At 38.7% G+C, this 14,829-nt stretch overlaps 1 protein-coding gene across 1 annotated transcript in view; it reads left to right on the forward strand.

Moving 5' to 3' along the window:
* The window catches only part of DOK6 (docking protein 6), a 253,584-nt gene that overhangs the window by 116,778 nt on the left and 121,977 nt on the right, over positions 1–14,829 (forward strand). Inside the window, exon 3 of the mRNA XM_056333389.1 lies at positions 8,679–8,793. Within this exon, the coding sequence (XP_056189364.1) occupies positions 8,679–8,793 (115 nt within the window). The remainder of the gene's footprint in view (positions 1–8,678; positions 8,794–14,829) is intronic.

Below are 14,829 nucleotides of genomic sequence, written 5' to 3' on the forward strand. Positions count from 1 at the left end.
AGAACAGACCTGGATGTGACTCTGTGCAACCTGCTGGGGTGAACGTGCTTTAGCAGGGGATTGGACTGGCTGATCTCCAGAGAGCCCTTCCAACCCTGGCCATTCTGTGATTCTATAAATCTGTAATGAAAGTATGGCCTTGTAATTATTTCCTAGGTAATTTACCTTCTCAACGAATGCACTTTCAAAAAGCAGAGTATGAGTTGCTATAACACAGATCACAGACACCCAGACAGAAAAAAATGTGTATGTTTTTCCCGTGTTAAAATAAGTTCTTACCATGGATGAGTTGTTATTGCCAGTCTTCAGACTGGGAGAGTGAGACAGTTCTGAAATGTCAAGACGGGTAAGGGCTGAAGTGTTTTTGGAGAGAGAGACTAGAAATTTGTTACTAGCAACCTATTACCTGATCTCTTCTAGCTAGCCAGAGGTAGCGGTCCATCTCAAAGGCTGCATCTGCTGTTCAGAGGTTTTATTTTCCATATAGCAATCCTGAATACTTTCCTTCATCATCAGCCTATGCCTGTGTATCTTCCTTGGATTTAGGCTATTGCTACCTGCCACTGCACACTATCTTATGTTAGTAATTTTCCTGCACTTCAGTTATTTACTAGGAATCTGCAGCATGAGTTTACTGAAATTAAATGATGGTTGTTTTCACTAGGGAGAAGTGGAGTTAGACTTCTGAAATCTATTAGGATGTTTTTTCAGATCTTTTCCAAGTCTGCTGACACAGAAATGCACTAAAACTAATATAGACCAATCCTTTATTGTTTCTTGTAGCTCAGTTCCCTGGCATCAGGCAATGCTTGGGCATTCTGATGGGGAGTGGAGAACTGAAGCGATTTAGTGTTAGCATCAAATTTAGGCTCTTCATGCAGAAAGGTGACTTCAAGTTCCTGTGAACCTCTCATTATCATAAGACATAGGATAGGGAAAATCTTCAAGGAAACAAAGATCCTTTTAATATTTTATTTTTCTAAGTGAGGGCAAGAGTTCTCTTCTTATCTTTTTGACCATATAACTTGAGATTTATTAACTGTTAGTTCCTTCACAAGAGTCTTTTCCAGCTTTTTCTTTTGCTTTTAAAGGTTAATGCATTGTTCTATATTTTATTTATTTATTTTCTGTCAAAAAATACAGAAACGTTTTTATACAGTCATAATACAGAATAGCAAATACCTATTTTTTTGTCTTTCTTTTCTTGTCTTTTTTCTTCTTTTTTTTTATGATTGATCTGTCAAGATGTGGCATTTACAAGGTGTTGATTACTGATTTGATTATTCCTGTATAACATGTACTTAAAGGAAGCAAGTAGAAACTCTGAAAGTGGTGCCTTTTTTTAGATGAGATGTTATACCAACAGAAAACAAAGTTAAGTTTTGGCCTTACCTGTAGACTATGATAAAGAAAAACAATGAGGAAGAAAGGAAGTGCATTGCATTACTTGAAGCAATATTTGGATGATTTAAAGTGCTCTAGATATATGAGTAACAGCAGCAGAAACCTAACTTTTGCATTCTTGTTCAGTGCTTGATGTTCCTGTGTAAAGAAGTTTTGGATTTTGGTGAACAATCTGAGACTCACCCCAAAAAATTATGTGCAGATCAAGTGCATGTCTTTTCAGCTGTGCTGATGTGGCATCTTTGAGGTGTTCCAAATTCCTGACTGTGAGAGGAAATGAGTTACAGCAACCAACACTAATGGGTAGCCTTGAGACCCTGGTGCAAGCCTAGCCTAGTTTAAATTTGCAGGAGTGAAATCCTAGAAATTATCCTACTTTGTAACCCTTCAGGGTTATGTCCTTTTGTCAAATATTGATCAGAAGTAAAGGAGTTGAATGTCTCTGACATAGCATGTCAAAAAAACCCCAAGAAATAATTAAAAAAAAACTACAATCAACTTTTAGATATGAAAAAAAAAAAAAAAAAAAAAAGAAAAGAAAAAAAAGCTTGGTAAAGAGAAGTTAGTTACATGTAAAGTAAGTAAATGTTCCATATCTTCAACCAATGTTCAGCTGTCATTCCAGAAATTAGTAAAATGGTTTTAGAGACTGGTTCAGGAAAAGATCAAGAAACCAAATAAATAATAATAAAAAAGAAATGTGTCAGCTGCTGAGTGATGGACTTAGGAGGCGAGAATTATTGATAAGGAATAGGAGAACTGAGAAATGGTCTGGGTGCGGAGTCCCTAACAGGTACCACACTCAGCATCATATGAAGTATCACAGTAAATGGTAGCACCACTGTCTAGTAGCAAAGAGAAAGTCTAAGCTAACATACTAACATTAGTGAAAAGTCATAAACTACTTTATCATAGTTTAATACAAAAGGATCTGTTTAGCTTAGTGGAAGAAAACATAAAGGATAAGGGTAGGCAATAAATATGTTTGCGTGATTACTTACTGAACAAGTAATAGTAGGGATTTTGTTTGTTGTTGAAGTTTATTTTGTTTAGAGGGATACAAATTGGTGGGGTGGGGTGGGCAGGAATAAGAGAACTGATTTTCAATGTTTGGGTTTTTTTTGTTTGGGTTGGTTTTAATATTACCAAAGTTTTGGGCAAAGTGTAATCCCACAATGGGAATATTTTCATCTTTTTTTGTGGAAAGTCTAGGTAAGACTCTTACATGTGTAATAGCACATTAAATTTTCCCTTTATTCTTTTTTTCTTACTGATACAAGGTTACCAATGGTCTAGGTAGATCTAGAATACTATTTTGCAGTTTTGAAGAACAGCAATATTTTCAATGAACAATGAACTAGACTGTATTTTGCCAACAAGTCTGTTATGATACCACAGGGAGCAAGTTTTGGTATAAAATTCCTTGCTTAAAAAACGTAGATCTACCTAATGCACTACTTATAAAAAAGGGACTTTTCATTTTTGATGAATTTTCCAACTTGATTAGTCTTTTAAAAACCTTAAAGTTTACAAAGAGATGGTTGAAATTATTTCAAATAAGTTATGACTTCTTTAGGATTTTTTTTTGTCTTTTAATTGGCCTTGATGCTTTTCCCCCTTTAAAAGAGTTATTAATTTAATTATTTAATTTTTGCAATTCTAACCACAATTTTAAAAATCACTGAGATAAAGCAGTCTGGTTGCCAAAGCAAAGTTCGTTTTTCCTTCATATTAAATAATAGAAACTCTCAGGTGTTTATTTTTTAATTTCAATTTCAGTGAGTAGAGAAATGATTCATGCTTCATTGGCATTAAATCCAGAACTCAGAATGTGATTAACTTCAATTTTGTGTAGCAGTGGGAGGATAGACTTTCACAGCATTATTACTCTTGCTTCTATCTTTCTGCTCTGATTGTGGAGGGAAATATACAGTACGATTTCAAAAAATGAACATGGAAGCAAAAATTCATATCTGTATTTGATAATATGCCACCTCTCATTGTTAGCTTCAACTCATGTTTCTGAAATGTTAACTGATGGGGTTTTTTTCTGTCAACCTGTTGACTTGCCCAACAGATAAAACTAGCACTACTTCTTCAACTCATATATGGTTTGGTTTACGTAAGCCAGCAACATGCTCTTGTGGCAAAGAAAGCTAACAGTATGTTGGGCTGCATTAGGAAGCCTGTTGCCAGCAGGCTGGGGGAGGTGATCCCTTCCCCTCAGTACTGGTGTGGCTGCTCCTGCAGTGCTGTGTCCAGTTCTGAGCTCCCAATACAGGAGAGACATGGACATTCTGAAGAGAGTCCAAGTGAAGGGTCACAAAGATGATGTGGGGTCTGGAGAATCGCTTCCTGTGATGAGGAAAGGCTGAGAGTGCTGAGACTGTTTAGCTGGAGATGAGAAGGCTCATTCATGTATATACTAATCAATAAGTATATTCTCTACAGCTGAAGGGTCTTTCCAGTGGTGCCCCACTGACAGGACCAGAAGCAGTGGGCACAAACTGAAACACAGGAGGTTCCCCCTGAACATCAGGAAACACTTTTTTACTGTGAGGTTGCCGGAGAAGCTTACCGAGTCTCCCACCTTGGAGGTATTCAAAAGCCATCACCCATGGTCCCAGGCAATGTGTTCTAGATGATCCTGCTTGAGCAGGGGTTTGGGCCACATGACCTGCAAAGATCCCTTCCAACCTCAACTGTTCTGTGATTCTGTGAAATTTGATGCTTTCTCAGATACAATGATGAGACTGAGAACTAAAGCTCCGTTACTTTTTTTCTCTTTCTTTTTTCTATTAATTTGCCCAGTACTATTAGTTATTTTTCCTAATATCTCTATAAATTCCCTTTATCCTCAGAATATTATGACTAAAACTGTATTAGTTCCAAGAAAACCTTCAGTGATTGTAAAACAAAGCATTTCAAGGGGAAAGATAGGATTTTTGTTTCAAATGTTTTTCTTTCTTTTGTTTTGTTTCATTTCCTTCCTTTTCCTTTTCCTTTTCCTTTTCCTTTTCCTTTTCCTTTTCCTTTTCCCTTTCCCTTTTTCCCTTTCCCTTTCCCTTTTCCTTTTCCTTTTCCTTTTCCTTTTCCTTTTCCTTTTCCTTTTCCTTTTCCTTTTCCTTTTCCTTTTCCCTTTTCCTTTTCCTTTTCCTTTTCCTTTTCCTTTTCCTTTTCCTTTTCCTTTTCCTTTTCCTTTTCCTTTTCCTTTTCCTTTTCCTTTTCCTTTTCCTTTTCCTTTTCCTTCTCCTTTCCTTTTCCTTTTCCTTCTCCTTTTCCTTCTCCTTTTCCTTCTCCTTTTCCTTCTCCTTTTCCTTCTCCTTTTCCTTCTCCTTTTCCTTCTCCTTTTCCTTCTCCTTTTCCTTCTCCCTTTTCCTTCTCCTTTTCCTTTTCCTTTTCCTTCTCTCTCTTCTCTCTCTTCTCTCTCTTCTCTCTCTTCTCTCTCCTTTCTCTCTCCTTTCTCTCTCCTTTCTCTCTCCTTTCTCTCTCCTTTCTCTCTCCTTTCTCTCTCCTTTCTCTCTTCTCTCTCCTTTCCTCTCCTTTCCTCTCCTTTCCTCTCCTTTCCTCTCCTTTCCTCTCCTTTCCTCTCCTTTCCTCTCCTTTCCTCTCCTTTCCTTTTTTAAACTGGCAGAAATACTTTGGCTACCTGCGTTAAACCATTGAAGAAGTTGACAAGAAAAGAGATATCTCACAATATCTCATGATATTTTGAAATAGGTCTGTATTTGTGGAACAATGTACACAGAAGGAATGTAACTTCTGTGTGAAAACATGAAAGGCTCAACAAACCTTGCTTTAAAAAACCATGGTAAAAGTCAGAGAGTTTGGAAGAGGCAGTTCATGTAACTCTTTGCTTGTCACATTGGAGTTATAAGTAGTTCTTTGCTGTCTAGGGAGGCAGTATGATTCCAGAGACAAAGGAAAGTTGAAGTGTGTTTAAAACAAAGCCCCTTTTTCCCTGCAGGGAGACTGTTTTTCTTCACTTGCCTTGCATTTTGTTCCACCAGATCTCTCGTATGGGTGCCAAAAAGCAACATGTGAGAATTTGGTAGTGTTTTCTTTGTCTCTTTCCAACGTTAAATTCCCACCAGCAGCAAATAAAATGAAATTCTATTTTTTATTCATTTTCTGCTAACAGTATTCGTAAGTGTGTGAATAATCTTCCATTAAAAAAAAACACTAAAAACAAGAAACCCAAACTGTTCTGTCAATATATTAAATAAAACAGGCTTAATGTAGTGATCAACAAGAGAACCCATAAAATCATCTTTATAGATGGCTAGGTATGCGTACTCAGTTTTCTGTAGTTAGGTTTTGAACAAAAATTACTGTGAAAATTATGCAGCTTTGATGCCAGGAATTTAAGTTTTTCAGATGTATGATTAAACTTATCAGCATTGCAGGATCTTTCAGTAACCCATAACACTCAAATGTTAAAAAAAAATAGATCACTGCTGTCTGAGAGAGACTGGAAGGAGGCTTAATACGCCCTGTTGTCACTTTTCAGAGCACTTCTATTTCCTTTTTTTATGCTGTTCCAGAAAGAAACTTTTTAACATGACAAGATTTAAGGGTTTTTTTCTGCATGATGTGCAGTCAACATGTGCACACACATGTAAAAATATCACTGTTTAATTTGCTTGTGTTAGAATCAGGGATTTTTTCTTCCTGTTGTTTTCCCTTTCATATTGCATTGCCAGTTACCTTGTTGAACCTTTGAGAGGAAAGCTATGTACATCTTTAAATTATTAAAAAATATATAAATTCTCTTCAAGAATAATCTGGACTTTTTTGTGTCCCAAATCTTTTTAAATCTTTTGTTCTTATATCCTCTTCTTATTTAGCAAGACTAGTAGATCCGCATCTTCTCTGTTTCCTACTTTCGGACCTTCTGGGTCTTCAGAATTCAGTCATGACTTCTGGATCTGATGTTGTTTCCTCAGATTTTGAATTTTAGAGTCTGTTCTCTCCTCTGCCTGCTGATGCTTTCTTTTTCCTTTTATGGGATCTCCTTGAGATCAGTGCTTTGGGTAAGCCATAGGAGCCCTTTGACATACTAGATCATTTATTGTGCATAGATCAAGGAAAATTAACACAGATTTTAGTCATTCCTTTCATGGGACAGTGGTGTCAGCCCTTCTCTTTCCCCCCAAGCGAAAAAGAGAGAAATAAACAATTTTTTGCAAAACCCTGAAAATGCATGACTAAAATTAAAATTGTTAGGGATTAGGAACCCAATGGCAAGACAAATGCTGCACCTGTGTCCAAAAAAAAAGGCCAAAAGATCAACCTGGGGAACTACAGGTCTGGCAGGCTCCCTTCAGCCCATGTGAAGAACCATGGAGTATGTCCTCTTAAAATATATTTCTGGGCATGTGAGGGAGAAGGTAGTAATTGGGAAGAGGCAGCATGGATTTACCAATGGTAAATCATGTCTGACCAAACTGATAGCCATCTGTGATTTGGAATGAGAAGAAACCAGTGGATGTTGTTGAGTACTCAACTTTAGCAAGGCTTTTGACATTGTCTCCCATGATATTCTTATATCGAAGCTGGAACATTATCATCTTGGTGGCTGGATGTCTAGACTGTGAAAAGGTGGTCAGCTAGTCAGACCCAGAAAGTCATGGTTAATGGGTCATACCCTACCCGGAGGTCGGTATTGGGACCTGTCTTGCTTAGTATTGTTATCAGGGACCTGGAGGAGGTAATGAGTCATGCACTTACCAATGTGCAGGTAGCAAATTAGGAAGGATCAGACGATAGCCTTTCAGTAGTCAGGGTACCTTCCAGATACCTGAACAGGCTGGAGAAATAGGCTGACTGGAACCTTGTGAAACTGAGTAAAGGCAAGTGCCAGGCACTGGGCCTAGCATGGAGAAGCCCCTGCGATGGCACAAGCTCAAGATGGACAGACTGGGAGCAGTCCTGTGGGCAGGGCCCTGCGGCTTGATGCCTCAGCCGGCAAAGATGGCCAACAGCTCCATGGTCTGTATGAACAGGATTAGGGCCAGTCAATACAGGGGGTGATTATCCCACTTTGTTCAGCACTGATTAGATCATACCTAAAGTACCACGTCCAGTTTTGGCCCACCTTTACAAGCCAAGGTGTTGACAAACTGGAGTGAGTTTTGCTGAAGGCTGTCAAGAGAAACCCCACAGCAGCAGTCTTCAGTTCTGGTCTCAGGTTTGTAATCAGAACCTACACGTTGCACTTCATGTTTTGTCTCAGTTTCTTTCCTTGGCTTCTTGATGGCTCTTACTGCTCCTCTGCTCTCAATCTTTTTTGCAGTGTCTTTGCCCCAACATGTCCTATTTTTTTCACTGCACCATATAAGATCTGTCTCAAAAAAACATTCTTTCCAGCATATGAAAAAGAATGCTGGAGCTGTACACAAGGAGCATAAAGATCACAAAACAAAACAAAACCCCCACCCACATTCAGTCCATTTTTTCCCTAGGCAGAGATGGCCAAACTCATATGGATGACATTTTTAAGAAATTAATTCTGCCTGAGGCAGATGTCCTGCCTGGAAAAGCTAACTATAAACAGATAAAGTTTGCCCAGAGTTCCAAGAAACTGAGAAAAAGATTTTATAATGTGAAGTGTCAAGCAATTTAAGATAGGCTGTGCTACCAGCTCTGGTTGTAATAACATATTTTCTTCCATTTGTGTTAATTGTGGTTATCTACTTGCATCAAAGGAAGATAGATTGAATTGCTTATGCTGTAAACTTGCTACAAGAGTATTTTTTTTGTTGGTAAGCTTTTCTAATATTTGGAAAATAAAATTTTGAGTACTTATGAGGATGACACTTTAAAGGCAGATGAAAATCTATCCTTACAAATGTAGTGATACTAATTGGCATGATAATTGAATTACTTCCCTTAACAAATAAAACACTGTTGTTCCTACATTAGGTTATGTATTTGATGCAGATTCTGAAATGGATCAAAGATGTACAAATATAAAGATTGAAAAATATATTATAGAATAATCATAAGGCTGTCTTGATGTCATTCTAATAACTATATTTCTAAGTTATTCATTAGAGAATCAGACCATTCACTTTTTAATACGTTACATTTTATAGAAAGTTTTGCACCTTTAAACTCTACTTATTTATGTGGGTTTTATCAGTTAAAAATCTTATAAATGTAAATAACCTTAGGGGGGAAAAAGCATTATAGTAAAAATTGAGTAGTTATGGTTAATAGTTTTCTTTGTACTATTTATACACTGGCCTAAAATAACTTTTCTTCATTTTAAGGTAACTGAGCTGCACAATATCAAAAACATAACTAGATTGCCTCGAGAGACAAAGAAGCATGCAGTGGCAATTATCTTTCATGATGAGACATCAAAGACATTTGCGTGTGAGTCAGGTAAGCAATTGGTACTGCATCTCTGGCTTCAAGAGATGAAGTTACACATCAAGGTCTTGCTCAGATGAATTAAATTAAAGCACCAGATAGAAATCCTTAGTTTAAAAAAAAAAAAGTTGTTCTAAACAAGAACTTTGGAGTTTGGGGTATAGGTTTTTGGGGTTTTGGTAGGGTTTGTTTTTTTTTTAATATACTTCAAGAGATGTTGGGGTGTCACAGAGCTCTTTCTTCCATTACTTGCCTTTGGCTGCACATAGATGGTCTAAAGACTGGAGATTTTCAGCTAAACTTGTAAAACTGAGCAAAAAATATCTATGGGGTTTACTAAGTCAAGATATGAAACATTTTTTTTTTTGCTAAGATTTGCTGTAGGCACTTACTAAACTAATAATTACCATGCCATTGCAAATAAGAGGTAAATACCAGCTAAAACCTCAGAATATTGTAAAGCTGAATTCAAGCAGTCTACAGTTTGAACAGCTACATGGTATAATGAATGAGTTAAGCTAGGAACAAGACTTGGGTGTGATGACACGTAAGTAGTTACGTGTGAGACACTGAACAGTGCACTATTAATGTAGGTTTTTTGTTTGAAACTGCAGTTATACATGTCTGTGTCCTAGGGTATATTTTACATGAAAAAAATGTTTTTTACAAAGAATGAGAATTTTTTTAATGGCAAAGTTTCTGTTTGTTCAGGGATGTATTTGAAACTGTGCATTTTAAAATTATATCTTAATATGATCATATAATCATTGCATGGTGTGCAATCTAAGTTAAATACAATGAAACAAAATTCAAGAAACGTGGAGGAGGAGGTTAAAAGTGTAAGGTGATGAATTATGTGGATTTTGTATCAAGTATTGCAAACATTGATATGTGCATCCCATCATGAAAGACAGATTGACAGTTCTGTTTATTCATTTAAATTTAAAAATACACACATATAAAATCTATGGCTTTCTAGGATCAGTTTAACAGATTATTAGATATGTAGTTCACATTAAAGACTTAAATTCCTAATATGTAGAATTAAAAATGACTCTACAATATGATTAAAAATTTGAAATTTAAAAATATGAATAAAATATTTTAATGTTATTTCAGCAGCACTGAAATAATTTCTGTGAAAAGTTTTCTATTTGCCTACACGTGCGTTCCCCTTTTTCTCTAATGAAAAGATCTTTTCTCTAATGAAAAGACTCCTTCCCTAGAATTACTATAGTTAGGTATATTTGAAAAGAGTGACATCAAGTCATAACTTCAGGATTCTTTCACCAAAGAAGGGGAAAACCTAAGAAAGTTCAACATGTCTGGCCCACTCATCCCTGTCTTCTGCAACAAACATGGTACAACTCCTTAACCTTGAACCCAGTTGTGTATACAAAATGCAAGTATCTTAAAGTACTAACAAGATGCCAGTATAAGCTGCCCTACCTTAACATTATGCTCTGTGCAAAGGTGTGTTTTGAGTGGATGGAGCTATGGGTGAAGTGAACCAGTGGAGAGCTTACAGGCAGAGATCAAAGGGCAGACCAACACAGGTGATATTGTAGTAGGTATCTGCTATAGACCTTCTCATCAAGAAGAGAAGACAGATGAAGCATTCTTAAGGCAGGTGAAAAAGCCTCCCAGTCCCAGGCATTGGTATGCTCGGGTGACTTCAATCACAACAGTATCTACTGGAAGGCCAGTATGACTGGACACAAGCAATCCAGATTTCTGGAACAGACTGAAGACAGTTTCTTTATATGGATGATCAATAATGTGATGACAGGAGATGCTCTGTTCAGAGACATGCTTGGCAGGATCCTGTGCATAATTGCCTTGGAGGGCAAAGGGGCCCAGGACAACTAGCTAATCTTCAAGGACATCATCCTCTGAGCACAAGAACCGTCCTTCCCATTCTTCAGAAGACAAGCATTACAGAAGACCAGTATGGATGAACATGGAGCTTCTGACTCAACTCACACACAAAAAGAGAAACACACAGAAGCCCGGACAGGCTACTTCAAAGGGATGCAGAGGTATTGTCCATGTATATAGGAATGGAGCCAGGAAAGCTCCAACTCAGCTGGAGCTGAAACTAGCTGGGGAAGTGAAGGATAGAAAAGATTTTGTAAAGTACATCAACAGCAAAAGGAAGGCTAAGTGAATGTGGGCCCACTGCCCTGTGGAGCAGTGGACCTAGTGACAAGGGTCATGAGAAAGTTTGAGGTATTGATACCTTTTGTTATACCTTGGTTTTCACTCGCAAGGCTTGTCTTAAAGCCTTCCAGGTCCCTAAGCCTCTTAGCAGTTAGTGGGAGTGAAGTAGTACCCACAGTAAAGCAAGGCAGTCAGGCATCACTTCACTCACTTGCGTATCATACACAAGTCTGCAGAACTAGATCATCAAGAATAACAAGGAGGATCCAGATAGCTATAGGCCAGTGAGCCTTACCTCAGTCCCTGAGAACATTGTTGGAGCAAATCACATGTAAGCACATGAAGAACAAAATGAATGTTTTTCACATGCAAGTCATGCTTTGTATGACGAGGTGTTTGTCAAGGGACAGACAGTGGCTGTTGTATACCTTGATTTTCACAGTCTTTGACAGCTTCCCGTAGCCTCCTCCATAGCCCTCAAATTGGTGGGACATGGGATGGATAAAGACACTAAAGCAGATAGAAAATAGGCTGGGCTGAAAGAGTTGTAATTAATGGTGCAAAGCCAAGCTTGCAAAGGCCAGCCTGTGGCCAATAGGTAGTGGATCCCTCAGGGGTCAGTGCTTGGGACCAGTACTATTCAATGTCTTCACTGACAACTTGGATGATGAGATGGAAAGTACTCTCGGCAAGCTGGCAGGTGACACCAGATTGGGGTGACCCAAATTGTGAAGGCAGGGCTGCTGTCAGAGAGACCTGGACAGGATGGAGAAATGGGCTGAAAGGAACTTACGAAGTTCAGCACAAACAAATCAAAGGTCTTGCCTCTGGGTTGGATAATACCGGGCAACAAGGCAGACTGAGGACCAACTGTCTGGAAAGCAGTTCTGCAGAAAAGACCTTGGGGTCTTAGCTGACAAACTGAATGTATCCTGGACTGCATTAGTAGGAGTGTTGACAGCTGGCACAAGAGATCCTTGCTTTCTATTCAGTACTTGTAAGACTACATCTGGAGTAATGTGTCCAGTTTTGTGCTCTCAGCACCAGAATATTGACACATAGAAGGGAACCTGGTGGAGGACCACCAAGGGTCAGGGTCAGGGTCAGGAGTACATGACATATGAAGAGGGACTGAGAGCTGAGCCTGTTCAGCCTGGAGAAGAAACAGCTTCAGAGGAACTTAGTGCTCCCTACAACTACCTGTTCTGAGATTACAGAGAAGATGGAGCTGTTTAAGTGTCAGATATCTTGCTGTTTCTGAAAGACTACAAATCTTAGATGTGGGTATAGTGGAGTTGCAATCAGTTTGGCTCTCTCCATGCCTTCAGTCTATCTAAACAGTATGAATTGCACCATCTCTATCAAATGAGACAGATAACACTGCTTTCTTTCATTAGAATCTGACTCTCTAGAACTCCAAGTGTTACGAACTAGGAAGATGTATAAAAAATTTCTTCCACAGATCATTTCTACAACTGAGTTGTCTTCCCACAAGGAACTATTACCATTTTTACTGCTGCTGAAATGTGCCAAGTACTTTACTTTCCTTTATGAAACTTATTGAAGTTTACGGAATATTTAGAGAGCTTCTTGTTATTTAAAATGTTTTCTTCTTCTCCTCAGATCTTTAAAAAAATGTTTACTGACAGTGGTTTCTACAGTGCCTAGATTTTTAACAGACTCATGGTGTAGAGTGGTATACACACAGTGTGGATTATTTTGGCAAATCGGGTCACCTCTTTGGTTAACACAATAATACCTCTACAAATATCTCTTCTTTCTGATGGCTTCAGTGGGAAAGAACCACTCAAGTGGTTTTGTCTATGTCCAAAATCTTCTAGAATCATAGCTGCTTGACCTTCTTGATTTATTTAAGACCCAAAGTTTCCTAATATGAACATTGTTCCACCATGGAGTTTCTAAATATATAGAAACAGATACTTTGTTTCCTACCATCTTGACTTCCAGAGGCAGATGGAAGGACAGTATCAATGAACCCCTTGCAAAAGGTCTGCTGAGTATAGAGTCAATAGTTTCTTGGAAAGGAAGTAATGCTCAAAGCAGAGTTGGTTTTATATGGGGACTGAACAATGTGAGGTAGGGTTTTTGTCAGAGTTGCACCAGTAAATGTTTTTAAATAACCATATAATTTTGAGTTTGATAGTGTGAGCTGATATCTTTTTCTCTTGTGCAGTCTAAAAGTCCCACGTGATTGAAAGTAGGAGATTTTTCTGATATTAACTCTCTTTAACTATGCAGTTAAGCACATGCTATTCTGATTTAAAATAGGCTTCTAAAGATAAAGAACACTTTGGTCCTCCACAAAAAGCCTGAGACCTGTGATACCAGCCCACTAGGTGTGCTGGCTGGGAGCCTATGCTTGTTCACTAAGTTCCTGTGCTTTCTAGGCTCTCAGTTTGCTTATTGTCTTCAAGGCAGCTACTGGCAAGTCTGGGCTCTGGATGGGCTGTAGCCCCCATATTTCCATTAGGATTAGCACATTAGTCATCTGAGCAGCATCTTAATTTTTGATAATTTTCATTTGTTAATGAAATTGGGGGGGGGGGGGGAGGGGAGCAGGGAAAAAATAAAATCCTCCATATACCTTTGTTGTCATCTAGCTGTTCCCATCACTACCACCAGTGGTTCCAACATCTACAACAGCTGTAGAAATCTGTTCAGTTCTGAAGATCTGTTGAAATATTTTAAGAGAAAAACAGCCTCAGATATTACAGTTCCTTGATTAAAAGCATGGGTTAACAAATTTTTAGAAGAATCATCCCTCTTCATGGAGAGAAGGAACCTGCTTGCTGTCACTGTATCTCTTTCTGACTATAATGGGTCTGGCCGAGCCCCCCAGCAGCCCTCCCAGTACTGTGCTTGTACTGGTGACTGGAAAGGTGGTGATAACACACCAGTGCCCTGACTGCTGCTGGGCAGAGCTCACAGGGCATCAAGGCTGCCTCTCCAACCCCCCACCGCCTCTCACCAGTAGGCTGGGGGTGGGCAGTATCTTGGGAGGGGACACAGCCAGGACAGCTGACCCAAAGTGACTGATGGGATATTTCATACCATATGATGTCTGCTGAGATATAAAAGCTGAGAGAAAGGGGGAGGAAGGGGGCATTAATTATTTATGGTGTTTGTTTTCTGGAGCAGCCACTGGGTGTACTGAATCCCTGCTTCCCAGGAAGTGGCCAAACATCGCCTACTGATGGGAAGTAGAGAATAACATCTTTTTTTTCCTTTCCTTCTGTATGTGCAACTTTTGCAATTGCTTTCATCAAACTGCCTTTATCTTGACCAACAAGGTTTTCTCCATCTTATTTTCTGACCCCACCCCAGTTCTGCTGAGAAGGGGAGTGATAGAGGGGCTTGGTGGACACCTAGTGTCAAACCGATGTCAACCCACCACACTGACATCTGTTCTAGTGGGCAGAGACTTGTGGCTGGTGATCAGCAAGCAACATTTTTAAGTTACCTCAGTTACCATCGGAACTGTTTCAGTGGAAGTAAACTAATGACAAGTCATGGCTGATTAAATAAAATGAAAAGTAGTCTATAACTCAGTGAGCTTAAGATGGCCTCTAAAGAGTGGGAATTTCTATTCAAACCATAGGAAATTGTTGCCACCTTAGCAAGGAACATGCTAAGGTCTCAGCTTCAGCCTCCCTGAAGATCATGTGAAAGTTATTGCCATTAAGGGAATTTTAACAATATTGTAAAAATATTTTAACCAAGAATCATGAAATTCTGAGTTGCTTTAGCAACAGGGAAATGTGAAACTCTTAGGTTGATAACACATGGAGACTTGAGACAAAATTAAGGGTTGCCAAATGTATAAGCAGGTTAAGTGGAAGGACAGAATACTGTGAAGAAAAATTAAAG

The sequence above is a fragment of the Falco biarmicus genome, chromosome 3, assembly GCF_023638135.1.
Source record: "Falco biarmicus isolate bFalBia1 chromosome 3, bFalBia1.pri, whole genome shotgun sequence".
Lineage (NCBI taxonomy): Eukaryota > Metazoa > Chordata > Aves > Falconiformes > Falconidae > Falco > Falco biarmicus.